Source organism: Rattus rattus, chromosome 14 (genome assembly GCF_011064425.1).
Source record: "Rattus rattus isolate New Zealand chromosome 14, Rrattus_CSIRO_v1, whole genome shotgun sequence".
NCBI lineage: Eukaryota > Metazoa > Chordata > Mammalia > Rodentia > Muridae > Rattus > Rattus rattus.
Window position 1 is genome coordinate 41629080 of NC_046167.1, and position 27552 is coordinate 41656631.

Consider the following 27552-nt stretch of genomic DNA (forward strand, 5'->3'; position numbering starts at 1 on the left):
GATATGAGTGGCAATGTTAATATCTGGTATGCAGTATGTCTAATAGACCACCCCACAGGTTGAAACCCAGTAATGAAAGATGAAATCAAGAGATGCCTGCTTTGAAGCATTCTTCACACTTGAGGAGTCTCCATTTCCTCAAGAGTTACAAAATTTATTGTTTTGACCTTATAATATATGAGCTGGGGGAAAAGGGATTACCACCTTTTCTGACTACAGAATAGCTCATACAGCCAAGGCTAGCATCAAATGTTAAGTAAGGAAATGTACCCATGATTTACTGGTTCTCATGCCTTCACCTCCCCAGTGCTGGAATTACAAATGTGTGCCACCTTGGTTTGTGTCTGGATGCAGGGGATCAAACCTAGGGCTTTGTTTAAACTCGGGAAGCAGGATGCAACTTGGATACATCCTCAGGCCCTTGGAATACTGATGAAGAGATTGGTAGCAAAACCATTTCAGTTTTACATAATAGAAATATTTTCCAGTTCATCATTTGTTTTCTAGCCCTATTTTTGATTTGTTAAACACTTCAAATGTGTGCATATTAATATTTCTTTATTGTGTTTGTATGTTCTAAATGAAATATTATAGGACAAATAAAAAAAAATACCACTTTGGGACTAAGATTATGACCACCACACAAATCACCAGTCACCTGCTTCAACACTGGCAACTTGCCATGATACAGGAGTTTGAGACAAAAAAACAGAACAGCTTATTTCCTACAGCATTTGGCACTATTGCCCCTGTTTTGGAAGGGCTGCTGGCTCAGCAAGAGAGGCTGTCTTAGTAGAACTAGAATGTGTGTCCCCACATAGTTCTAAGTCTACCAAAAACAATTTGTCCAAATGTTTGATATTGCTTCTTATTAAAACAGCCTCCAGAAGGTACTGCATATTTAATTGAATTCAGCCCCCCCCCCAAAAGTTCTGGTTGTTGAATACAATTGGGCATAACATGAAACTGGGGCTAACATGAAGAGTTTGGAACTACCTAAATGACTTTAAAATCTTTCTACCAGCCAGTCAGGGTGATACATGCCTCGAACCCAAGTACTCAGGAGGAAGAAGCTCAAAGCTAGCATCAGCTACTTAGCATGTTAGAGGCCAACATAGATTACATGAGAACATGTCTCAAAAAAAAAAGAAATCACCAGCAACACACACACAAAGATAAGAAACTCTGTAACCATGTAGCTTTAAGGAATTAATTCACTGCTCTCCATATCCTTCATAAATCCTCTTCTGTACAAAGAGACTATGGGAATGTCAAGTGTCAAAGGATCTTTTCAAAATCAAATATGTTACTGTGCTTGCAGTGGTTGAAACCAATGATGGATTTCTTTCATGTTTTACTCTTATTGTCAATGTCATCGTCATGCTTTGGTTCTTTACACCTCGCGCACTGTCATTCTTTCACAGTAAAAGGAGCGGCTCAGCTCTAGCCATGCTGTGCTCTGAGCATCTAGTGCTGGTACAGGTGACACTCTGCTGCTTCTGCCCTGGGCTCAGCACTTCACAGCTAGCTTCCACTGTGGCAGTAGAAGTGAGAGGGGCAGCACAATGACTACTGGAGAGTCCAAGAGGTATCCGAGTACCACCAACGTTCTCTCTCTCCTGGTGTCTTGAGGTCATAACTCTTGGTGTAAGACATTGTCATGGCCTGAGTCAGGAAAGCCGCCATAAATAAAAGTTATGAATTGTCTGTTTTCTCCCAGCATCGATGATCCCAATCTTTTCAGGAAGAATCAACAAACTCTGAAGTTTGCATGCTCAGTTCAACTTTGCACTTAGATTACGTGACCAGGAAGACGATGAGTGAGACAGAGACTCTTATTCCTGTGTTGCTGCAGAAGCCTAGAGAAAAGACAGCAGGTCAGATCAAAGAAGTGGGAACAAATGGGCCTCAAAGGAAGAAAATAAAGAGCAACAGAGGGTGGAGGCCATAAGCACACAAGTAGAGACTTCTCTGACAAAGAAGGACAATCTACTCATTAGGCATTCAGGGAGGAAAGAACTGGATATCACTAGGAAAGGGTGTGTGATGAAGAGCAATCATCTGAAATCCAAGTTAGGAGGGCAGGAGCTCATCTGAAGGACTTGGCAGAGTTACACGAACGAATGAACTCTGCAGTCGACTTCTTTCACTGGTATAGGAAGGCTTAAGATGATAAAAGATCAAAAATCTAGAACTCTCTCTAGAAGGAAAATGCTCAGAAATCTGGGACATTCCATTCCACCAGGCTGGGTCACTGATGTGACACAGCAGCTCTTCACAGGACTGCCACCATGAATGAAAGTATGAGTGAAAAAGAAGGAAGGGCAGGGACAATGGAGAAGATGTGTCAGGTTGTTGAAGATGAGGATGAAGGACATGGAGGAAACATTTGCCAAAATGGAAGAATGCATACAAACAAACTGTTTGTTTTCACTACCGAATGTTGCTACTAAACTATGTTTATTTAAGAGGGTAATTCTCTCTCTTCGGTTTCAACTTCCTCTCTGCAATGAAGATAGTTAGGCTGAGGAGGCAGCTCAGTGGGCCTCAGTTTCATCTGTGAACACATTTTTTTTAAGGAAAGAAGAAAGGTAAGGTTGGTAGTGAGAGCAGTTGAAGATAGGTAGACCATTGGGCTCACTGGCCAGACAGCCAGCCCAAAGGACGTGGCAAGTCCCACAACAATGAAAGATCCTTTTACAAAACAAGGTGGGGATTACTGAGGAATGACACCTAAGATTGTCCTCTGGAGCCTACACACAGTCACACATGCACTTACAGATAGGTATACCTGCATGAACATACACATACAATAAAATAAAAAATAAATACATAAAGATAATGATTTGTGCTTGTAAAAAAAAATAGATTGGATTAAGTAAAACAACATGACCAATATTTTATTGTTCCCAACACATTCTGCTGAAGAGATTGGGCCAATGACTGTTGTGAGAGAACTCTTTTAGAGAGAATATTAGAGGCATATCTCAGCCCAGATGGCTAAAAGTGGCTAAAGAAAGAAGTCAGCTGAACAAGGTGCTTGCCCTAAATGACAGAGAAAACTGGACAACTCAAATATGGTTCTAAAAACACAAGGACAATCAGAACAAAAGAAAGAAAACAACACAACAACAGATTAGGCAAAAGACAAGCAAAACTAACCTTTTCTGGCATTCGGACCTGAAAGTCTATCCATTCAGCGTAGTGGTCCCAACCCAGAGAAAAATAGCTATTTAGCTGCCCAACCCTGGGTAAGGATGGGGTAATGTCCACAACACTGTCCTCCAGTATTGAATCTAACTAAGCACAGGGGTGTTAGCCATATGGATAAGTCTTTATAAACTATTGGGGTCACCCTCCTACCTCCCACCAGTTGCACAGCTAATTTAACCTTAGGTATGCTGAGTAAGTGCTCTAAAAGTTGAACAAACTTCAAGCCCTTCTGTTATCTTGAGACAAAGTATCATTAAGTTGTGTGTGCCAGTCATTCCTAACCAGAGTCATAAATTCTGGGGCCAGATAGATAACTCAGCAGTAAAGAGCACTTCTGATCTTGCAGAGGACCTAAATCCAGTTCCCAGCATCTACACTGAGCTTCTCACAACAACCTGTAATTCCAGATCTGACATCTTCTTTTAGACTCCATAGGCACCTGCACTCACATGCACAAAACCATATGCATGAACACACATAATTAAAATAATAATAAAAAATACACAGGAATGGTGTGTATTTTTACACACCATTTAATCCCAGAAGTTTAGAGGCAGAGGTAAGAAGAGCTCTGTGAGTTCCAGGCCAGCCAAGGCTATGCAGTAAGATCTTGTCTATAAATATGTTTAAATTAACTCTATTAAAAGTTCTAAGTTCCAACCATAGAGAGATACAAGATTTATAGCTACCTTTTTTAGTATTTTAAAAGAAAATAAGGTTCTGTAATTGCCAGTAACCATTAATGAAAAACATTTAGAAAAATGAAGAAATCTGCATCTTTGCAAAATTGAAGCTTCTTTTGTTTTTGGCAAGTGGGAAAACTTGACATTGAATTAGAAGCACTCAGAGGAGCCATTTTAAGTGGAATAAACTTTTTGGGGGCTCTCTTTTGGCAACAGTAAAGCAAAGAATAATTACTTCATTAATTTATCTAGATTATATTGCCTTAATGGGGTTATTATTGCTATGATAAAGCAAGCTGGGGAGGAGAGGGTTAATTTGGCTTACACTTCTACATCATAATGAGACAGAGCTGATGCAGAGGCTATGGATGGGTGCTGCTTACTGGCTTGCTTCCCATGGTTTGCTCAGCCTTCTGTCTTATAGACCCCAGAGCCACCAGCGGAGGGGTGACCACACACACAAAGGGCTCAGTCCTCCCTCATCAGTCACTAGTTAAGAAAATGCCCCACAGCAGAACCCGTGGGAGAGATACCTTACCGCCTGGTCAGGTGGGCACTCCTGAGGCTGCAGAGCGGAAGAGACCACCAACACTGCCCACCCCTGCCCACATCCCTGACCCAAGAGGAAACTGTACAAGGCCTCTGGGTTCCTGTGGGGGAGGGCCCAGGAGCAGCAGGAGCCCTGCCTGAGACACCGCCGGAACCTGAAGGAAACAGACCAGATAAACAGTTCTCTGCACCCAAATCCCGTGGGAGGGAGAGCTAAACCTTCAGAGAGGCAGACACGCCTGCGAAACCAGAAGAGACTGCTCTCTGCACACATTACTGATTCCAGAGGAAAACACCGGAGGCCATCTGGAACCCTGGTGCACGGAGGCTCCCGGAAGAGGCAGCGAGATCTTCCTGGTTGCTGCCACGCTGGAGAGCCCTGCAGGGCAGCACCCCCGAGCGAACTTGAGCCTCGGGACCACAGGTAAGACCAACTTTTCTGCTGCAAGTGACCTGCCTGGTGAACTCAAGGCACAGGTCCACAGGAACAGCTGAAGACCTGTAGAAAGGAAAACTACACGCCCGAAAAGCAGAACACTCTGTCCCCATAACTGACTGAAAGAGAGGAAAACAGGTCTCACAGCACTCCTGACACAGGCCTATAGGACAGTTTAGCCACTGTCAGAAATAGCAGAACAAAGTAACACTAGAGATAATTTGATGGCGAGAGGCAAGCACAGGAACCCAAGCAACAGAAACCAAGACTACATGGCACCATCGGAGCCCAATTCTCCCATCAAAACAAACATGGAATATCCAAACACACCAGAAAAGCAAGATCTAGTTTCAAAATCATATTTGATCATGATGTTGGAGGACTTCAAGAAAGACATGAAGAACTCCCTTAGAGAAACACAGGAAAACATAAATAAACAAGTAGAAGCCTACAGAGAGGAATCACAAAAATTCCTAAAAGAATTCCAGGAAAATATAAATAAACAAGTAGAAGCCCATAGAGAGGAGTCACAAAATCCCTGAAAGAATTCAGGAAAACACAATCAAACAGTTGAAGGAATTAAAATGGAAATAGAAGCAATCAAGAAAGAACACATGGAAACAACCCTGGATATAGAAAACCAAAAGAAGAGACAAGGAGCTGTAGATACAAACTTCACCAACAGAATACAAGAGATGGAAGAGAGAATCTCAGGAGCAGAAGATTCCATAGAAATCATTGACTCAACTGTCAAAGATAATGTAAAGCGGAAAAAGCTACTGGTCCAAAACATACAGGAAATCCAGGACTCAATGAGAAGATCAAACCTAAGGATAATGGGTATAGAAGAGAGTGAAGACTCCAGCTCAAAAGGACCAGTAAATATCTTCAACAAAATCATAGAAGAAAACTTCCCTAACCTAAAAAAGAGATACCCATAGGCATACAAAAGCCTACAGAACTCCAAATAGATTGGACCAGAAAAGAAACACCTCCCGTCACATAATAGTCAAAACACCAAACGCACAAAATAAAGAAAAGAATATTAAAAGCAGTAAGGAAAAAGGTCATAACATATAAAGGCAGACCTATCAGAATCACACCAGACTTTTCGCCAGAAACTATGAAGGCCAGAAGATCCTGGACTGATGTCATACAGACCCTAAGAGAACACAAATGCCAGCCCAGGCTACTGTATCCTGCAAAACTCTCAATTAACATAGATGGAGAAACCAAGATATTCCATGACAAAACCAAATTTACACAATATCTTTCTACAAATCCAGCGCTACAAAGGATAATAAATGGTAAAGCCCAACATAAGGAGGCAAGCTATACCCAAGAAGAGGCAAGAAACTAATCGTCTTGGCAACAAAACAAAGAGAAGAAAAGCACACAAACATAACACATCCAAGTATGAATATAACAGGAAGCAATAATCACTATTCCTTAATATCTCTCAACATCAATGGCCTCAACTCCCCAATAAAAAGACATAGATTAACAAACTGGATACGCAACGAGGACCCTGCATTCTAATGCCTACAGGAAACACACCTCAGAGACAAAGACAGACACTACCTCAGAGTGAAAGGCTGGAAAACAACTTTCCAGGCAAATGGTCGGAAGAAGCAAGCTGGAGTAGCCATTCTAATATCAAATAAAGTCAATTTTCAACTAAAAGTCATCAAAAAAGATAAGGAAGGACACTTTATATTTATCAAAGGAAAAATCCACCAAGATGAACTCTCAATCCTAAATATCTATGCCCCAAATACAAGGGCACCTACATACGTAAAAGAAACCTTACTAAAGCTCAAAACACATATTGCACCTCACACAATAATAGTAGGAGATTTCAACACCCCACTCTCATCAATGGACAGATCATGGAAACAGAAATTAAACAGAGACGTAGACAGACTAAGAGAAGTCATGAGCCAAATGGACTTAACGGATATTTATAGAACGTTCTACCCTAATGCAAAAGGATATACCTTCTTCTCAGCTCCTCATGGTACTTTCTCCAAAATTGACCATATAATTGGTCAAAAAACGGGCCTCAACAGGTACAGAAAGATAGAAATAATACCATGCGTGCTATCGGACCACCACGGCCTAAAACTGGTCTTCAATAACAATAAGGGAAGAATGCCCACATATATGTGGAAATTGAACAATGCTCTACTCAATGATAACCTGGTCAAGGAAGAAATAAAGAAAGAAATTAAAAACTTTTTAGAATTTAATGAAAATGAAGGTACAACATACCCAAACTTATGGGACACGATGAAAGCTGTGCTAAGAGGAAAACTCATAGCGCTGAGTGCCTGCAGAAAGAAACAGGAAAGAGCATATGTCAGCAGCTTGACAGCACACCTAAAAGCTCTAGAACAAAAAGAAGCAAATACACCCAGGAGGAGTAGAAGGCAGGAAATAATCAAACTCAGAGCTGAAATCAACCAAGTAGAAACAAAAAGGACCATAGAAAGAATCAACAGAACCAAAAGTTGGTTCTTTGAGAAAATCAACAAGATAGATAAACCCTTAGCCAGACTAACGAGAGGACACAGAGAGTGTGTCCAAATTAACAAAATCAGAAATGAAAAGGGAGACATAACTACAGATTCAGAGGAAATTCAAAAAATCATCAGATCTTACTATAAAAGCCTATACTCAACAAAACTTGAAAATCTGCAGGAAATGGACAATTTCCTAGACAGATACCAGGTACCGAAGTTAAATCAGGAACAGATAAACCAGTTAAACAACCCCATAACTCCTAAGGAAATAGAAGCAGTCATTAAAGGTCTCCCAACCAAAAAGAGCCCAGGTACAGATGGGTTTAGTGCAGAATTCTATCAGACCTTCATAGAAGACCTCATACCAATATTATTCAAACTATTCCACAAAATTGAAACAAATGGAGCACTACCGAACTCCTTCTATGAAGCCACAATACTCTTATACCTAAACCACACAAAGACCCAACAAAGAAAGAGAACTTCAGACCAATTTCCTTATGAACACAAAAAATACTCAACAAAATTCTGGCAAACCTAATCCAAGAGCACATCAAAACAATCATCCACCATGATCAAGTAGGCTTCATCCCAGGCATGCAGGGATGGTTTAATATCTGGAAAACCATCAACGTGATCCATTATATAAACAAACTGAAAGAACAAAACCACATGATCATTTCATCAGATGCTGAGAAAGCATTTGACAAAATTCAACACCCCTTCAGGATAAAAGTCCTGGAAAGAATAGGAATCCAAGGCCCATACCTAAACATAGTAAAAGCCATATACAGCAAACCAGTGGCTAACATTAAACTAAATGGAGAGAAACTTGAAGCAATCCCACTAAAATCAGGGACTAGACAAGGCTGCCCACTCTCTCCCTATTTATTCAATATAGTTCTTGAAGTTCTAGCCAGACAATCAGACAACAAAAGGAGGTCAAGGGATACAGATCGGAAAAGAAGAAGTCAAAAATATCACTATTTGCAGATGATATGATAGTATATTTAAGTGATCCCAAAAAGTTCCACCAGAGAACTACTAAAGCTGATAAACAACTTCAGCAAAGTGGCTGGGTATAAATTAACTCAAATAAATCAGTAGCCTTCTCACACAAAAGAGAAACAAGCCGAGAAAGAAATTAGAAACGACACCCTTCATAATAGACCCAAATAATATAAAAGTACCTCGGTGTGACTTTTAACCAAGCAAAGTAAAAAGATTTGTACAACAAGAACTTCAAGACTCTGAAGAAAGAAATTGAAGAAGACCTCAGAAGATGGAAAGATCTCCCATGCTCATGGATTGGCAGGATTAATATAGTAAAAATGGCCATTTTACCAAAAGCGATCTACAGATTCAATGCAATCCCCATCAAAAAATACCAATCCAATTCTTCAAAGAGTTAGACAGAACAATTTGCAAATTCATCTGGAATAACAAAAAACCCAGGATAGCTAAAACTATCCTCAACAAAAAAAGGACTTCAGGGGGAATCGCTATCCCTGAACTCAAGCAGTATTACAGAGCAATAGTGATAAAAACTGCATGGTATTGGTACAGAGACAGACAGATAGACCAATGGAACAGAATTGAAGACCCAGAAATGAACCCACACACCTATAGTCACTTGATTTTTGACAAAGGAGCCCAAAACCATCCAATGGAAAAAGATAGCATTTTCAGCAAATGGTGCTGGTTCAACTGGAGGTCAACATGTGAAGAATGCAGATCGATCCATGCTTATCACCTGTACAAAGCTTAAGTCCAAGTGGATCAAGGACCTCCACATCAAACCAGACACACTCAAACTAATAGAAGAAAAAAACTAGGGAAGCATCTGGAACACATGGGCACTGGAAAAAATTTCCTGAACAAAACACCAATGGCTTATGCTCTAAGATCAAGAATCGACAAATGGGATCTCATAAAACTACAAAGCTTCTGTAAGGCAAAGGACACTGTGGTCAGGACAAAAGGCAACCAACAGATTGGGAAAAGATCTTTACCAATCCTACAACAGATAGAGGCCTTATATCCAAAATATACAAAAGAACTCAAAAAGTTAGACCATGGGAGACAAATAACCCTATTAAAAATGGGTTCAGAGCTAAACAAAAGAATTCACAGCTGAGGAATGCCGAATGGCTGAGAAACACCTAAAAGAAATGTTCAACATCTTTAGTCATCAGGGAAATGCAAATCAAAACAACCCTGAGATTTCACCTCACACCAGTGAGAATGGCTAAGATCAAAAACTCAGGTGACAGCAAATGCTGGCGAGGATGCGGAGAAAAGAGGAACACTCCTCCATTGTTGGTGGGGTTGCAGACTGGTACAACCATTCTGGAAATCAGTCTGGAGGTTTCTCAGAAAATTGGACATTGAACTGCCTGAGGATCAGCTATACCTCTCTTGGACATATACCCAAAAGATGCCCCAACATATAAAAAAGACACGTGCTCCACTATGTTCATCGAGCCTTATTTATAATAGCCAGAAGCTGGAAAGAACCCAGATGCCCTTCAACAGAGGAATGGATACAGAAAATGTGGTACATCTACACAATGGAATATTACTCAGCTATCAAAAAAACAACGAGTTTATGAAATTGTAGGCAAATGGTTGGAACTGGAAAATATCATCCTGAGTGAGCTAACCCAATCAAAGAAAGACATACATGGTATGCACTCACTGATAAGTGGCTATTAGCCCAAATGCTTGAATTACCCTAGTTGCCTAGAACAAATGAAACTCAAGACGGATGATCAAAATGTGAATGCTTCACTCCTTCTTTAAAAGGGGAACAAGAATACCCTTGGCAGGGAAAGAGAGGCAAAGATTAAAACAGAGACTGAAGGAACACCCATTCAGAGCCTGCCCCACATGTGGCCCATACATATAGAGCCACCCAATTAGACAAGATGGATGAAGCAAAGAAGTGCAGACCGACAGGAGCAGGATGTAGATCGATCCTGAGAGACACAGCCAGAATACAGCAAATACAGAGGCGAATGCCAGCAGCAAACCACTGAACTGAGAGCAGGACTCCGTTGAAGGAATCAGAGAATGAACTGGAAGAGCTTGAAGGGGCTTGAGACCCCATATGTACAACAATGCCAAGCAACCAGAGCTTCCAGGGACTAGCCACTACCTAAAAGACTATACATGGACTGACCCTGGACTCTGACCTCATAGGTAGCAATGAATATCCTAGTAAGAGCACCAGTGGAAGGGGAAGCCCTGGGTCCTGCTAAGACTGAACCCCCAGTGAACTAGACTGTCGGGGGGGGGCGGCAATGGGGGGGGTGGAGAGGGAACACCCATAAGGAAGGGGGAGGAAGGGATGTTTGCCTGGAAACCGGGAAAGGGAATAACACTCGAAATGTAAATAAGAAATACTCAAGTTAATAAAAAAAAAAAAAAAAGAAAAAAAAAAAAGAAAATGCCCCACAGGCTTGCCTACAGCCCAATCTTTTGGAAGCATTTTCTCAATCAAGGCTCCCTCTTCTCCAATGACTGTGGCTTGTGTTAAGCTGACATAAACCACCTAGCACAGATACACAGTGCCAGACACTGCTCTAGAACCCAGAACACTTAAGTGATTAAAATGTTCCACCCCCATTTCAAAATATCCCATCCACCAAATCCAACTCCCAAGGTATTGAACTTCTAGTGGAAAGAGTGGGTGGGTGGAGCTAGTAAGCAAATGAACAAGAAAAGAACCGTATGCCAAATCCCAGATCTTGGGATAAAAAACTGTTATATCAGTGTGATACTAGATGACAAGATGCCAAAGAAGACATTGCTCTTAAGACAGTTTCTGTTGTCAGGTCTCAGAAGTCCTTCCAGACAGAGACAATTACAAAAGAGAATAACTGTATCCACCCCACAGTGATCCACACATGCCCACCCTGCCTTTCAAAGAGGAGAATCAGGCTTTTCCTCAGAGAAGATGCAGCGGCCATGCTGTGGGATCCCTTCTCAGATCAGGTTACTGATATACAAACAAACTACTAACATAGTTTGGTCACATTACTCATAAATAGAGAAGGGTTCCTTCTGAAAAGCTAATGAGAAAAGCAACAGGCAGAAAGAACCACATTAGGAATAGCTTTAACCTCAGTCATTTGAATCCATAAAGCAGGTTAAGAGAATCCTGATAATTGTCTTTACATATCGTACATGGATAAAACTAATAAACATGGTTCTGTGCAGAATAAATAACCACAGCTGGACTTCCATTAATGCAGTGACATGGGCTGAGATCCATGCTGACCTGTGTGACCTCTGGATAAGTGGTGGGACTTGCCGGAGGGAAGATAAAACATTAGGCTGAGGAAAATGGCCTAACCTAAGTTATCCACCTGAAAGAGGAGCCCTAAACTCACAGATTGACAGGTTGAAAGACTGACTCCATCTTTTGGCAACTTTGGTTGAGTTTCCCCATGAAGTCATTTGAAAGTGTTAGGGTCATTCTGGAGATATGGCTTTGAGCTTGTTAATAGTATGTCATTGTTCATGTCTTCTTTTTAACCAAGGGCATGCCTAATCTAGAAGAGTCTGACTAGAGTTTAGTATAGAAGTTGAAAAACCTAAATGACTTAAGTATTCCCTACCCAAATAGGTAAGGATTGGGACTTTGGAGACTGCTGGGAACAGGCTCACATATGCTATTAGACCCTAGCTAAAATCCTCAGCTGTTATCCTAAATGGCCACAAGAGGGAGACATATCTTCTCAACTAATCTTCGAAATGGAAGAATCTAGCTCAGACAGCTCTTCCTTAGGGCCAACAGTTCCTTCTAGCTCTCCTCTTTTTCTGATATCCAGACACTGAACTACAAGATTTGGGGTTACCGTGCTGGACTTAACCTAGAACACTGAGCAGTTATTTAACACGGAATTCTTTAGGAATGTGCTTATTGACAAAAAGGGGTCATGTTCATTACTGAGACGGTATTTCTTTCACTTTGAAGGGATAGGGTTGGCTGGGGAGGGGTGGGGATGAACTAATTGAAGTATAACTTGTGCAAAAGTGTCAGTGGTGCCCTTCCTTTCAAATTTCCATTATACACCCTTCAGCAATTACCAACATCTTCCTCACGTTGTACTATAATGCATTACTGAATCAGAAAGGAGTCTACAGACACTCCAGACACTGGCAGCAGTCACGAGTTAAATGAAACCTTAAAAAGCACCTGAAATTCATTTAGCTTCGTATTCAGTTTATGGTTAGCACAAGCGTATCCCTTTCAGAAATGAATGGAATACTTTGTTTCAGGGTGCAGGGAGTAAAATACCAAACAACAGAGGTGAGAGGACAAAGAGAACAGACCAGTAACTCTGCCCTCCGGTCTTACGCCAACCTAACCAAATGACTGTGTAACCTTACTATCCTTGTATTCCAGTATTCAGATACAAAGCTGGCTGTAGACGCACTCTTAAAACTTCAAGTTGGCAATATGCATGCAGCAGCTCTTTAAAATTGTGCGTGGCTCTGAAAAGAGCCTTTGGATTACTGTGTTAGAGGAACTCACTTGGAGCTGGTGTACTTGGTGACGGCCTTGGTGCCCTCGGACACGGCGTGCTTGGCCAACTCCCCGGGAAGCAACAGGCGCACGGCCGTCTGGATCTCCCGGGACGTGATGGTCGAGCGCTTGTTGTAATGCGCCAGGCGCGACGCCTCGCCCGCGATGCGCTCGAAGATGTCGTTCACGAACGAGTTCATGATGCCCATGGCCTTAGAAGAGATGCCCGTGTCCGGGTGCACTTGCTTCAGCACCTTGTACACGTACACCGAGTAGCTTTCCTTGCGGCTGCGCTTGCGCTTCTTGCCGTCCTTCTTCTGCGCCTTGGTCACGGCCTTCTTGGAGCCCTTCTTCGGGGCGGGAGCAGACTTGGCGGGCTCCGGCATGTTGAGACTGTAGCTCAGGAACTCTAGGGCGAAAACTAACCGCTCTTCCTTTTTAAAGAGGCCTTATTCAAATGAGGGCTAAGAAAGCACAATTCTGATTGGATATTTCTCAAATACGTCATATAAGTTCTTGCCAACCACAATTTTTGTTGGTATAAACGCTTCCCATTGGTCTAGATTAAAAAGGAGCAGCCAATCCCATAGGTGTTTTTTCGCGCCCAGAGAAAACTATAAGAGACAGAGAACCCTTCTCTAATCACTTTCTATACGATTTTCAGAAGCTAATTCTTGATTATGTCTGGACGCGGCAAGCAGGGCGGCAAGGCTCGCGCCAAGGCCAAGACCCGCTCCTCCCGGGCCGGCCTGCAGTTCCCGGTGGGTCGCGTGCACCGGCTGCTCCGCAAGGGCAACTACTCGGAGCGGGTGGGCGCCGGCGCCCCGGTGTACCTGGCGGCTGTGCTGGAGTACCTGACGGCCGAGATCCTGGAGCTGGCGGGCAACGCGGCGAGGGACAACAAGAAGACGCGCATCATCCCGCGCCACCTGCAGCTGGCCATCCGCAACGACGAGGAGCTCAACAAGCTGCTGGGCCGCGTGACCATCGCGCAGGGCGGTGTCCTGCCCAATATCCAGGCTGTGCTGCTGCCCAAGAAAACGGAAAGCCACCACAAGGCCAAAGGAAAGTAAGACCAGCCGTTCACTTTGATCCGAAATCAAAGGCTCTTTTCAGAGCCACTTAACTTTTTAACAAGGGCTTAACATTTACCTCTTGGTAAAAGAACTGAACGGAGTCATAGATAGCACCGCAGGTCTCTTTAGTAAGTTAGGCTCAACTCCAGTTTCTCACTAGTAACTTTGTTTTGCGGTTTTCAAATAAAGTCCCGACTCTGAGTGGAAAGGGATTAAAGTGAAAACATTCGTGGCTTCTAGTTTCTGGGTTAGTGCACGAAGAAAATGTACAGAGCAAGACGTTGCTTTTTAGGAATAAAGACTGCAGGCTCCTTCTGTGGCACTAGCTTGGGCGGCCTATGCCTAGGGATTCACAATTAAGTCACTTTAAGTGATCATAGAATTAGGCCTTTGGTTTCTTAGAGGAGCTTGTATGGTGTCCATTTCAGCAAGTAGAGCCACTCTCTTCTAGTGGCCTGTAATGCTACCTTATACCTCCCATGTGAAATGTAAGCCTTGACCATAAGTAAACCTCAGGTAAATAAATTCACTGTAAAATCTGGTTTCCTTGAGACTTCTAAATGGAGTTCCTTCAGCATTTATAATGTCTTGTTACCTTAAGTATATAATTTTGCTTAGTTTTCCTGTGCTTAAATTATTTCAGGACCTGTTTAACTTAAGTATTGAACCCCGTGTTTAATCCTAACAAGCATTCGGGAGGCAGAGCCAGACGATCTGGAAGTTCGAGACCAGCCTGGTCTACACAGCAACTATCAGATACAGTAAGGCACTTGTCCCAAAATAAGTGAGGAAAAACAGCAGTAACGCAAATTAAATAGTTCCCGTACTAAAACGTTCTATAGAACTTTTTAGCTGTGATCCAATTAGTGAGTTTTCTCGCTATTTCATTGACTGATTAAAAGATATTCCAAGTAAAATAACATCGTCCTATACAAAGTGCTAAAAGGAAGAACGTAAATAAGGAGAGAAGGACGAGATTTGCTTCCTTTCCACTTATATACTATACTGTTTAATTTTTCTTGTTGAAGAATGTGCCACATTTAAAAAGGAGGAAGAGACTTGCTCTTACATGAACTGAAAGAGCCGCTGGGCTCCTGCGCCACCTCCCCCGGCCGCAGGCACTTCCGCCTGACGCTCCATGTTTTCACTCCGGTCCGCAAGTTCCATATAAGAGGGAACTGCTTTTCCCGGGAAGCCATCTGTTTCTCTGTAGAGCAGCCCACATAATAATATGTCTGGCCGAGGCAAGGGCGGGAAAGGCCTGGGCAAAGGCGGCGCTAAGCGCCACCGCAAAGTCCTGCGCGACAACATCCAGGGCATCACCAAGCCCGCCATTCGCCGCCTGGCCCGGCGCGGAGGAGTGAAGCGCATCTCCGGCCTCATCTACGAGGAGACCCGCGGTGTGCTGAAGGTTTTCCTGGAGAACGTGATCCGCGACGCCGTCACCTACACGGAGCACGCCAAGCGCAAGACCGTCACCGCTATGGATGTGGTCTACGCACTGAAACGCCAGGGCCGTACCCTCTATGGCTTCGGCGGCTAAGGTGCTCAGGTTCTTGCTACTGTTTTAAAAAGGCCCTTTTTAGGGCCACCACAAGATCAGCAAAAGAGCTAAACTAAACTGCTTTTCAACATTTTGAGGGCTTGTTTTTAAAACCCAATTATTGTTCAGGGACTGGACCTCCCAAAGGACTGCATCTTTGAACTACTGCCGATTTTTAAAAGAATCCCAACAGAGTAGATTAGGGAGCCCTCTTGCAACCACTACTTCGTTTGAGGAGACAGTGTAGGCACATTCTAAAACAGCCAGGAGGGCTACACTGAGAAGCTACTGTCTGGAGAATAATTAAATAAGAGTAGTTGGGATTACAGGGAATTTGATCACTACCATACATTATTTATTCTTCATTAGCAATATAAATCATCAAAGAGCTAGTAATGGTAGTTACTGGCTGTCACTGAGCCAGTTGAAATTTTTTTTGTTTGGTTTTTTTTCCCGTCTTTCCGGGTTGTGAGGAGCTTACCTGAAAAAGATGTTTATCCTTTATGTATATTTATTTGTTAAAAAACAACACTTTATCCTTCCCTACCCCATTTTTCATGTTAGATCCCATTTCACTGACCACTCAATTCCTTAGGAATGTGTAGCTGATTATTTCAGAAGAAATTTGAATCCTGCGCTAATGTTTTGAAGTCACCTCTGCACTTTGGATGTCAAATAATACTAGTCTTTGGTTTTGTTTACCCTGGCTGTCCTGTAACTCTCAATGTAGGTAGACATCCCAAGGGATTAAGGTGTGTGCCAAGACACCTGGCAGGTGTGGCTTTTTAAACAAAGACAACGCAGCATGTGACTGAGAAAGTGAATGCTTAGTTGTGCTTTATTTTCGATAGTTTTTACTTAAGTGCTGGATTCAATCAACCGATTGATGTTAATCTTCAGAACAGTTTAGTTACATAATCGGAATCTCGTTGGAGAACTTGTAAGACCCCCTTACCTCAAGAGCGCAACCTACAGAGCACAGATTGACAAAGTGACCGCTGCAATAACATGAGGGTATAAGATTTTTTAATCCAGGTACGTGGGGTAGCTCATCCACTCAGGGAGAGGGAACCCGGAACCCAAAAAGCACAAAACTTTTATTAATTACAGAGGGCAGACTTCAGTAACAGGGTTAGCTGGCTTATTCTCATTGGTGGTACGCAGGAACAAAGGATCTGGTCAGGTATTGGCTGGCCTGCTCAAGAGGCTGTTCTTGGCTTAGTTAGATACTTTCTTCTTCCTGCCCTTCACCTGGCCTTGGGAAAAGTTCTGGGAAAGGGCTAAGTTGGCACTTCCCTTAGAGAGGGGGCGAACTGGGTGGTTGGGCAGGGTCAGGATGACATCTTGCGGTTGTTCTCGGAATTTACCACAGAGAGGCGTATGGGGTCTTTCCTAGAACAGTTGTTTTTGTTTTGTCTTAATTAGCTTAGTCAGAATCTTGATCACCAAAACTTTACCATATCACTGGGCATCCTGACATCAGATGTATCTCTCAGAAAGGTCACAAGTTTATCATAGACATCCTGACGTCGGATGGATTTCTCAAAGCCTTGTTTTTACAGCTTTGTTTTTCACATCTCTGAAACTTTATTTCTTCAAACTCAAAAGAGCTCAAAACAAATCACACTGGGCTTGAACCTTTAATCTCAATGCTCAAGAAGTAGAGGACAGTCAGTATTGACCTTGTCTCAAACAATACAAAACAAAATAATCAAAATACAGATCTAGAAACTTGATGTACTATAAAAGTATAATATTGACACTATATCTCAAACATTTGAAAAAAGTGCAAGATCTACTTACATGGTTTACTTACTGAAAACATTCTTTTTACAGTGGCTCATGTGGAACTTATTAAAATTATTGTCACTTCTTTTTTTTTTTTTTTTTTTTTTTTGCCTTGTTGAAAAATGTGCCTGCTAACTAATCAGAAACATGAGCAGTGAATTTAGAGTAACGGGAATTGTGCTCTTAGATGCAAATATAGGAACAATTCAAAGAAAATCCTGGGAGAATGAACACATTTAACTTTTCTCTACTTACATTCATAAAACAGATAAAAGTCTGTTCTATTCATATCTCACGTTGAGGCAGGACAGAGAAGCAGAAAAGTTTGGAGACATGGGAGTGGCACAGAGCTCCTCACTCTAAATTGGAATCTTCACCAGATGAGAATTTCAACCTAGCAAATTTCGCTAAAGACCTTTCTCCCATTTCAACTACAAAATTTGCAGTTTTCTACAAAATCTCCCAGAAACTTCATCTACAGTTTAAAAAAAAAAAAAAAGAGTAGTAGTGGGGATGTGGGGGGGAGGGGTCCTAGCCTATAACCCTGTGTCGGACCACGGAGTGTAACTATTTCATTTCACTTTCAGACCCACCCTATAATCTCATCATCTAAGAAAAAAGTAACAGAGGCAGAGGTGGAAAAAGTACTCTTCCAACCCTGTAGAGCAATAAAATTCCAAAGAGCTTCAAAAATCCTATAGACAGCCACCATTAGGGCACTTGAAATGAGACTCTTTCCTCAGGATGGGGACTGAAACACTGACCAGACTGTCCAAATGTCACCTGAGGAAACTAGAGCAAAGCAACAATTGTCCTGGGACATAAACTCCTCAATAAAAATCAAATTATTTGGTGGTGGTGGTGGTGGTGGTGGTGGTGGTGGTGGTGGTGCTGGTGCTGGTTTGGGGTTTTGATTTGATTTTTGATTTTCTGAGACAGGATTTCCCTGTGTAGCCCTGGCTGTCCCAGAACTCACTCTATAGACTAGGCTGGCCTAAAGATCCACCTACCTGTGTCTCCCAAGTGCTGGGATTAAAGGCATGTACCACTACCACCCAAAATCAATTCTTTTAAGGGGCATTGATGTAGCAAATCCAACTTTTTAATAATTCATTTAAAAGAATACAATTAAAATCTTGCTTTATCCAAAGTTAAGTGAAACTAATATATGTGGCTGAGGACAGAGGAAATGACACACAGGGATAAGGAAAAGAAGGGATTCTGTCCTGGAACTCTGTACTGGAATCTTGTCCTGCCTTTTGTAATTTTGACCAAATTATTTAAGCTTTGTGCATTACTTTTTTTTTTTTTTTTTTTTTTTTTGGACCTGGGGACCAAACCCAGGGCTTTAAGCTTGCTAGGCAAGCGCCCTACCACTGGGCTAAATCCCCAACCCCCCCCTTTTTTTTTTTATTTATTATATATAAGTACACTGTAGCTCTCTTCAGACACACCAGAAGAGTACAGATGGTTGTGAGCCACCATGTGGTTGCTGGGATTTGAACTCAGGACCTCTGGAAGAGCAGTCAGTGCTCTTAACCACTGAGCCATCTCTCCAGCCCTTGTGCATTACTTTTGCTGTTTCTGAGCATTGATCTTACCTCCGATTCACCCCAACTAATTCTGTTCTCTCCATAGAAACAAAGTGAAATCTACATGAAAGGAGAGAAACAACAATCAAAGGCTTTGCTTCCACCCAACTTTTCTATTAAAACAGTGTATCTTCAGAATTTCAGAGAAGAATAAAACAAACTTTGTAAAGTCAAAAATGATATAGTTTTGAAAACCGGCTTACTAACCTATTGTTAATAACATCGGCACTTTATTGAGAGTTTGGGAGTTAGAAAGCTTACTCTAAGATTAATAAAATAAAACTGAAGGTAGAATCCATCATCATTCTAAACAAAAGAAAAGAAAGAGAAAAAAGTCCTGTTTATAAGAGGCTCGATGGGTGGTGCAGGTTTATAATCCAGAATTTCAAATAGCTGAGCCAGGAGCCCAGAGTTTGTTACACAACTCTGGCTACAAAACAAGAATCCCAGCTACATAACAAGAGCCTGTCTCAAAAACAAACAAAACCCTGGATAGTAGAAACCTAGAATACCTACTGAAGAAATATGCAAATATTGTTTCTTTTTAGTGTCTCATGAAATTGAAATGGGTAGTATACTGCACCGGTGGTTTTTCCCATCAGCTACCTGATTTCTAAGACTGCTGTGGTTAAAAGTGAAGGGCCAGAAGAGAGAAAATTGTACTTGTTGGGAAACACTAGAAAGTTCTCTTTACACCATCCCGCCTTTACTTGTGATAAATGCCTTCTCCAATTACCTCCACCTTTGCTCTTTGCTTTGAAAACCGTTTTCTTTACATCCTTCTAGATTGCTCCCAGCATTTAAAAACAAAAAAATACATAGTAATTATTACCTCATAGATTTGTGTAAAGATTAAATGGGTTCAGATACTACAGGACATGTCTATATAAGTGCTTGATAATCACTCAAGAAGTGTTTAAAATCATTTTATATTTTTTAAGAATATTAACGTAACAAGCAATGTTCTAATAAAGACTTGGATGGATAGAAAACTTGTTCGGCGTGTTGAAATATTCCAGTCTGACCTTGCTCACCTGTAAGTACACTTCCAGGAGAAAGCAATCCATTCTGTGTGCTCGGTATTTGTATCGTCAAAGCCTAGACAGGCGAGAGGCAAAAATGTTTACGTTTCAGTAAATTGTTCCCTAAAGGTCCCCTCTGTCTCCATGCCACACGCAAGGGTTTTACTGTACAGCCCTAGCTGTTCAAACTCACTCTGTAGATTAGACGGCTCTTGAACAGACATCCAACTGGCCCTGCCTTCAGAGTACTGGAATCAAATAAAGGCAGGAACAACGACAGACAGGTTTAAATCCAGCTGGGTTGGGTTGGGTTGGGTTGGTTTGGTTTGGTTTGGTTTAGTTTGGTTTGGTTTGGTTTTAGCATGAGACAGGATCCTGCAAGCCAACCTAGCCCGAATTTCTAACACAGGATCACGACCTTGAAATCGTGACCTTACTTCTACTTACCAGAACGCAAGCATTATAGATGTGGTCCACCAGACCAGTGGGGAGGGATTTATTTAGCTTAGGGCTTCAGGTATGCCACTCTACCAGCTGAATTTGCATCCTTAGCCCTGGTCTGATTTTGAATAAATTAGGCCAAGACATAATATAGCTCCTAAATACTTCCATTTTGCTCAAAGTTCGTTGTGGCTTACGCAGTATTCAAAACTGGGCCACCCTGACCGAGACAAGCAATTCCTTGTATTATCGTAGTGTATTAAACACTACACCGGCCACGGGAATTATCTGTGGAAGTTCTAAAAAGATTTACAGCTCTAATACTGGTAGTTTAGTGGCTCTTAAAAGAGCCTTTGGTGTTAACCCTGCTGAGAAGTTTACTTAGCGCTGGTGTATTTGGTGACAGCCTTGGTGCCCTCGGACACCGCGTGCTTGGCCAACTCCCCGGGAAGCAACAGGCGCACGGCCGTCTGGATCTCCCGGGACGTGATGGTCGAGCGCTTGTTGTAATGCGCCAGGCGCGACGCCTCGCCCGCGATGCGCTCGAAGATGTCGTTCACGAACGAGTTCATGATGCCCATGGCCTTAGAAGAGATGCCCGTGTCCGGGTGCACTTGCTTCAGCACCTTGTACACGTACACCGAATAGCTCTCCTTGCGGCTGCGCTTGCGCTTCTTGCCGTCCTTCTTCTGCGCCTTGGTCACGGCCTTCTTGGAGCCCTTCTTCGGGGCGGGAGCAGACTTGGCAGGTTCAGGCATACTGTAGAAGTGAACAGAATACCGAGCAGGAAAACCAGGTAGTGAAGCCGCGGGTACTCTTTATCTAGAGCTTCGCATGCAAATAAGATGAAGTGCTCTGTATCTTTTTAGTGGTCATTCCGAGAAAAGGCTGAGTCTGCTTTTACCCAATAAGAATACACAAATCCCAAAACCGCGTTTCCATTGGTTAAAATTAACTCAGAATGCTAACCAATGACGGGTCTCCTTTTTCGCGCCTTGGCTTAACTATAAAAATCAAGAGCGTGTTCCTTGTTCATGTTTTTGTAGCGAGCGTTAAAGGCAAGAGGGACAAGTTCTTTATTATGTCTGGACGCGGCAAGCAGGGCAGCAAGGCTCGCGCCAAGGCTAAGACCCGCTCCTCCCGGGCCGGCCTGCAATTCCCGGTGGGTCGCGTGCACCGGCTGCTCCGCAAGGGCAACTACTCGGAGCGGGTGGGCGCCGGCGCCCCGGTGTACCTGGCGGCTGTGCTGGAGTACCTGACGGCCGAGATCCTGGAGCTGGCGGGCAACGCGGCGAGGGACAACAAGAAGACGCGCATCATCCCGCGCCACCTGCAGCTGGCAATCCGCAACGACGAGGAGCTCAACAAGCTGCTGGGCCGTGTGACCATCGCGCAGGGCGGCGTCCTGCCCAACATCCAGGCGGTGCTGCTGCCCAAGAAGACCGAGAGCCACCACAAGGTTAAGTGAAGCAGGTTTCCATACTTCCCAAAGGCTCTTTTCAGAGCCATTCACATAATCCAAAAAGAAGCTGGTGCGTGCAAACCTAAGGTCTCAATCTTGAAAATATACAAGCCTTTAGTTTATCCAGTTTAAAGCACAATAGCTGGACTGGTTGCGATTTCGTGATGAATAAGCTGCAGTGCAGTGTAAATGTGCTCCGTCAGCGTGGGACTTAAGATACTGCTCTCTCCTCTCCTCTCCCCTCTCCCCCTTTATAAAGCTTGTTTTTTCAGACAAGATCTCACTGGAACCCCCTGTAGAACAAGCTTGTCTGCCGCTCCCTAGGATATTGGGACGAATCCAAGTTGGCAGGCCTAGTTAACCTCAGCAGATAGTGGAATTTTACTTTTTTTTTTTCTCTCACTGCAGCAGAACATGTTTACTAAATTACCTCTTTTTTCCAAGTCATGGTTAACTCTTGACCACGTGGTTCACCTCATTAGAGGGTAACTCTGATTAATGTAGCCTAGGAAACCTACTCATGTGGAAATTGCTTCCAGCTAAGGAAACAGGTGTGGGGTGTCAGGCAGTAGATAGCCCAATTTAGAGAAGTTTAGACAAAGACTTCATTGAAGGTGTTATTTGGTCACAAATTGAAAAGACATGAGAGTTTAGCATAAAATGTACCAAGTACACTACAAATGGAAAATCAAATGTCAGCTCTGAAACTTACCGCCGGCACAGCCAAAGTGCAAGGACTGAAAGTCTGAACAAGAGGGACAGGTATGGCTCGGGAGGGGAGCCTGCCTAGCATAGATTGCAGCCATGATACCACCAGAACAAATATATACATAAATATTAAATAATTTAATCATAGATTTAAATACAATAAAATGAACAAAATAATGCAAAGGAAAAGTAATTAAAAATAGAAACAAATGGATTATAAATGTAATTAGCATAATTATAAGTAAAAGTTGTTATTAATGAAATACAAGTAATACTAAATTAATGAAACATGTAGTGCCAGGGCAGAAGTCAATCCCCAGTGCCATGTCTTCAGTCACACATCAGTCAGAAAACGCAGCACCTCGTCTCTCATAAGAGGCACGTGTGAGTTGTTAGAGATAATATGTGTGCATACAAAGACCATTTTCTGACTTTGTATCTTTATTTGAAGCTTTAATTCTTCAAAGAAACACTCAATTCTTGGGGCTAAAATAGCCCTGACGTATGTGTTCATCAGATTTACAGGCTTTATCTCAGAGTTCTGAGAGTCAAAAGCTGCAGGTGATCTTCTACATGACTGGGTGGAGAAGGGGGCAGTCTAAGTCCCAGATTATTCATTAGGGAAAACGCTGAGTCCCAAACCTATAGGGGAGGGAGTTTGGGAAGAGACAAGTCCTGGACAGGAGACTTTCCTGACCAGGGAACTTTAAAAACCACTGTCTTGCTCCAGATCAGCACATCAGCTGATTTTTGTCTTTTCTCTATGCTGTGTTCCTTTATGCAGAATAAATTGTGTATTAAAAACTGACTTGCTTTCACTAGTCTCCTGAATTTGTTATCTAATTTCCAACAGTATTCATATCAATTCCACTACTCTTTCTTTTTCATGTTCTCTTCTTGCTACTTGATTATATGTGCATACAGACCTGAAAGTACTGGTCGTGTGTGTGTGTGTGTGTGTGTGTGTGTGTGTGTGTGTGTGTGTGTGTGTGTGTGTGTGTGTGTACATATGTATAAGTATGCATGTATGTGTGTGTGCATGCCCACCTACCAGCCAGAAGAATGGTAAATTTTAAGTTACTTCATTTTTTTTTTTAATTCCCACAATATTTTCACAAATCTTAACTACTCAAAATATCAGAAACTCAGGGATAGGAGCCTATCTGGGGGATAAAGTCCTTAGTTTGACACAAGAGTAAAGTTTACAGAGCCAGGTGAATGAAAGGTCAGCATAAAGAATGAATGTGCTCTGCAGTTCATTTTTAAAATAGAGCCTAATTATTAGTGTGTTGAAATAATGAAGATTCCGGGTTCAGTGTAGTTGATCTGAGAGGCCATAAAATTGTAAGCAGTTGGTGTGACCTAGGGAGGGTCACTACTGAGAAGAAGGACTTCAAGGGTTATCTTGTCTTTTAATAACACCAGCCACTTTCGATGAGAGAAGCTGGAAAAGGAGATCCAACAGCAGCCCACGAAACAAAGGAAATTCTGTACATTGATGGACTTGAGAAAAGAGGATTCTGAGTTTAGAGAAGAGTTTCTGAGGTTAGCAGGTCAGGGACTGACAGTATTGGAATATAAGACAGTAATTTAGTAAGCTAATCCTATTGTCCCACTGTGTGTGTGTGTGTGTGTGTGTGTGTGTGTGTGTGTGTGTGTGTGTGTGTGTGTGTTCATGAACTGTAGGGCTGTAACATGTTTAGCAGTTTTAGAAAGGCACTGGACGGGACATAAGGTCTAGATAATCCTCCTTCCTCTGGAGCAGCTCTGTGCTGTACTGCTCAGTGAGCAACAAATGATGGAACAAAGTCTGTGCTTAGGTTACATTTGTCAGGTATGGAAATACATTTAAAAGTATGACTGTGAAAAGATAACTGTTACCTAATAGACCTTAGGTCTCTAAAAAGTCACTATAGTGACTATAGTGAGTATGTCACTATGAGTGTCAGTGTGTTTCTATGAGTGTGAGTATGTCACTATGGATGTGAGTGTGTCACTATGAGTGTGAGTGTGTCACTATGGATGTGAGCATGTCACTATAGATGTGAGTATATCACTATAAGTGTGAGTATGTCAGCTGCCCCAGGGTGGATCTCATTAGTATTTTACCATTTATTGTTCTAAAAACTTACCTAGCAAGAATGAGGCCCTGGCTGCAATCCCCAATACTGAATAAAAAAAGAGAAAAACCTATGGTGTTGGTTTTCTTTTTAATATAAGAAGAACCTAAGGCATTTATCTATATGACTCAATATCTTAAAAATTAAAACCTAGATATTCTTTTTTCAAGATAACATTTCTTTAACCTCACAATATAAAAAACAACAGTCCTTTTATATGGAGTTATGACATTAAAAACTCAGAGACCACTCAGAATGACCAAAGTTCAAATTGAGAGTCTGTATGAAGCAGCCAGCAACTGCCTGGAGAAAAAATCTTCCACAGAGCAGCCCTGAATGCATAGTCCAAAGAATTTTAAAGACAACAAGAAAAACTACATCCTACTTGGCAGTTACATGGGAAACAAGTAAGCAGTTTAACAAGAATCAAGAACGTGCGGTTAGCTGGGCGTTTGGACCCTGAGTTTCTAGAACAGGTTTGGGTGCTTTCCTGGGGACTTTTCAGGGAAGAGGGTAGAAACCAATGATGGTGTCCGGTCCCTGATACAGGATGGAGAAACCTATACCCTGCTACAGTAACTTCAAAGGTACAACTAAGAGGAAAAAAAAATGAATTTGATCATCACAAAGCCAAGGATCTGATGCTCAGTTCATTGTTAACAAAAGTCAGCAGAGTAGTAGCAAGCACACAAATGTGAAATCCACAGTCACTAGACTATAACGTGGAAACGTACCTCCTGTTCCTCATCATGAAAAAAAAAAAATGTCAGCCTCACAAAGAACATAGACAAACAATAAGAAAACTTCATGTGTAAGAGGCAAGCTGTAGTGGCTTGAATAGGAATGGCCCCTTAGACTTGTGGTTTTGAATGCTTGACCCATAGGGAGTGGCACTGTTGGGAGACGTGGCTTTGTTGGAGGAAGTGTGTCACTGGGGGCAAGCTTTGAGGTCTCTTACGCTCAAGATAGGCCCAGTATGGCAGTGTCCTTCTGCTCCCTTGGGATCCAAATGTAGAATTTTCAGCTCCTTCTCCAGCATCAGATTGGCCTATGTGCTGCCATGCTTCCTGCCACAATGATAATGGACTCAACCCCAATTAAGTATTTTACTTTATAAGAGTTGCCAGGGTCGTAGTATCTCTTCACAGCAATAAAGCCCTAAAACATAAGGCAAATAACTGGGAGCATGGTCCAGTTGACAGAATGTTTGCCTTGCCTGCATGAGACCCTGAGTCCAGTCCCCAGCACTACAAAAAGGAAATCCAATTCTAGTGTCTAACGTATAAGTAGACGACCAAAATCCTTTTAAATATATCTTTAAATAAATAAATAAAAATAGGTTTTTATGAATGAGCTTTTTCAGTCTATGCACTATTTGTCACTATACACATCACCCTAAACATTTCAAAGTTGATGGCTGGATTTAAGAGTTGACAGGAATGAACAGTACAAAGTCCTGGTAGGAATGAAGCCCTTTAAAAACAAACTGGGTAAGTCAGCCAACCTGTTTCTAGTTATCACAGTAAGATACCTGCATAGGAGCATGGAGGGAGCTAGGAGACAGTGAGAACAAGCTTTAGTGTCCCCCCGCCCCCCAACAGACAATGAGCAGGGTATGGTGAGCACCCATGGGGAGGCAGGTGACTTTATGACGCTATTAGAAATGATTTAGGTGCACACAAGGGAATGCCAGTGCTTCTTAAAATTAAAAAAGAAAAAAAATCACCATACTCTGGTTGATCCCAGAACTCAAGAGGCAGAGGCAAGTGGATCTCTGTGAGTTCCAGGACATCCTGGTCTACAAATCAACTTCCAAGAGAGTCAGCAGCTGTTACACAGAGAAACCCTGTCTCGAAAATAAGAAGAAAAGAAAGAAGGGGGCGGGGGAAGATGGCAGCAGGATGTGGGGACAAAGGAGATGCCATCCAGCTTGTCACAGGAAGGAACACATTGATGGGGCTGGACTTCTGTGTTAAGCTGCCTTTCTATTAAGTTTGCCTCCATCTCTCTATACACATCAACTAGACATCCATGTCAGCTGACAACCTGCAATGAGAGATCTGTGTCTGCTCTGATGCCCTCCACAGTGTCCCAGTTAGACACTCTGATTGGTCATTCTGAAGGGGTGGTCACATTGCACCTCACTTCTCTATTTCTCCACATCCTCTATTCAGTTTATAATCCACACAACAGAGAATTAGTCTTGCCTTATCATCATGGTGCAAAGCATCAAGCAAGACTGTGGGAGGTGCACAGAGCTTCCAACATCAGCACAATGACCAGGATGTCTTTGAAAGGCTGCAGTACATCTAGGGACCGGGCAAATGCCAGAACAAAGCAAGTGGGAGAACACTGTCTACCAAAGTCCTCATCAATCTGCTTTCTTCTGGCAGATTAAAGTAGGAGAGCTGGTTAAAGTGGCCCACACATTTAATCCCAGTACTTTAGTCCCAGATCTCTGAATTTGAGGCCAGCTTGGTCTACATAGCAAGTTCCAGGCTAGTCAAGGCTACACATCAAGACCCTATCTCGAAAGGAAAGAAAGAAAGAGAGACAGAGACAGAGACAGAGAGACAGAGACAGAGGCAGAAAGAGACACAGAGAGACAGAGAAAGAAAGAAAGAAAGGAAGGAAGGAAGGAAGGAAGGAAGGAAGGAAGGAAGGAAGGAAGGAAGGACGGACAAGCAAGTGAGGAGAGGGAATGGAACATGATGAGTTTTCTCAGGTACAGTAAATTGGCAGACCAGCAAGAGATCATTTCTGATATCTCCTGTTTGTTTAAAGGTTTTGCTTTATTTGTTTGACTGGCCTGGGTAGCTAGCTTTTTAAAACTTGCCTTTTAATCTCCTAGTAAAATGAAGACA

General features: G+C 42.4%; 5 protein-coding genes across 5 annotated transcripts; 3 read left to right on the plus strand and 2 right to left on the minus strand.

The window, feature by feature from the left end:
• Window positions 1-1627: 1627 nt before the first annotated feature.
• LOC116883354 (histone H2B type 1-C/E/F/G/I-like) lies at window positions 1628-13326 on the minus strand. Its single transcript, XM_032884433.1, has 2 exons — window positions 12946-13326; window positions 1628-1859 (listed from the first exon to the last, which is right to left on the minus strand). The coding sequence occupies exons 1-2, from the start codon at window positions 13320-13322 to the stop codon at window positions 1793-1795; spliced, it is 444 nt and encodes a 147-aa protein (XP_032740324.1). The 5' UTR covers window positions 13323-13326; the 3' UTR covers window positions 1628-1792.
• Window positions 13327-13612: 286 nt separating this feature from the next.
• Window positions 13613-14016, plus strand: LOC116883355 (histone H2A type 1-B). The gene has a single exon (XM_032884434.1). The coding sequence runs from the start codon at window positions 13617-13619 to the stop codon at window positions 14007-14009; it is 393 nt and encodes a 130-aa protein (XP_032740325.1). The 5' UTR covers window positions 13613-13616; the 3' UTR covers window positions 14010-14016.
• A 1127-nt stretch (window positions 14017-15143) lies between these two features.
• Window positions 15144-19927, plus strand: LOC116883357 (histone H4). The gene is made up of 2 exons (XM_032884436.1): window positions 15144-15556; window positions 18982-19927. Exon 1 carries the CDS (start codon window positions 15244-15246, stop codon window positions 15553-15555), a length of 312 nt encoding a protein of 103 aa, XP_032740327.1. The 5' UTR covers window positions 15144-15243; the 3' UTR covers window position 15556; window positions 18982-19927.
• Window positions 19928-20728: 801 nt separating this feature from the next.
• On the minus strand, window positions 20729-21169 carry LOC116883356 (histone H2B type 1-K). The gene has a single exon (XM_032884435.1). It carries the CDS (start codon window positions 21154-21156, stop codon window positions 20776-20778), a length of 381 nt encoding a protein of 126 aa, XP_032740326.1. The 5' UTR covers window positions 21157-21169; the 3' UTR covers window positions 20729-20775.
• A 153-nt stretch (window positions 21170-21322) lies between these two features.
• On the plus strand, window positions 21323-22066 carry LOC116883353 (histone H2A type 1-H-like). The gene has a single exon (XM_032884431.1). It carries the CDS (start codon window positions 21360-21362, stop codon window positions 21864-21866), a length of 507 nt encoding a protein of 168 aa, XP_032740322.1. The 5' UTR covers window positions 21323-21359; the 3' UTR covers window positions 21867-22066.
• The last annotated feature ends 5486 nt before the right edge of the window (window positions 22067-27552 follow it).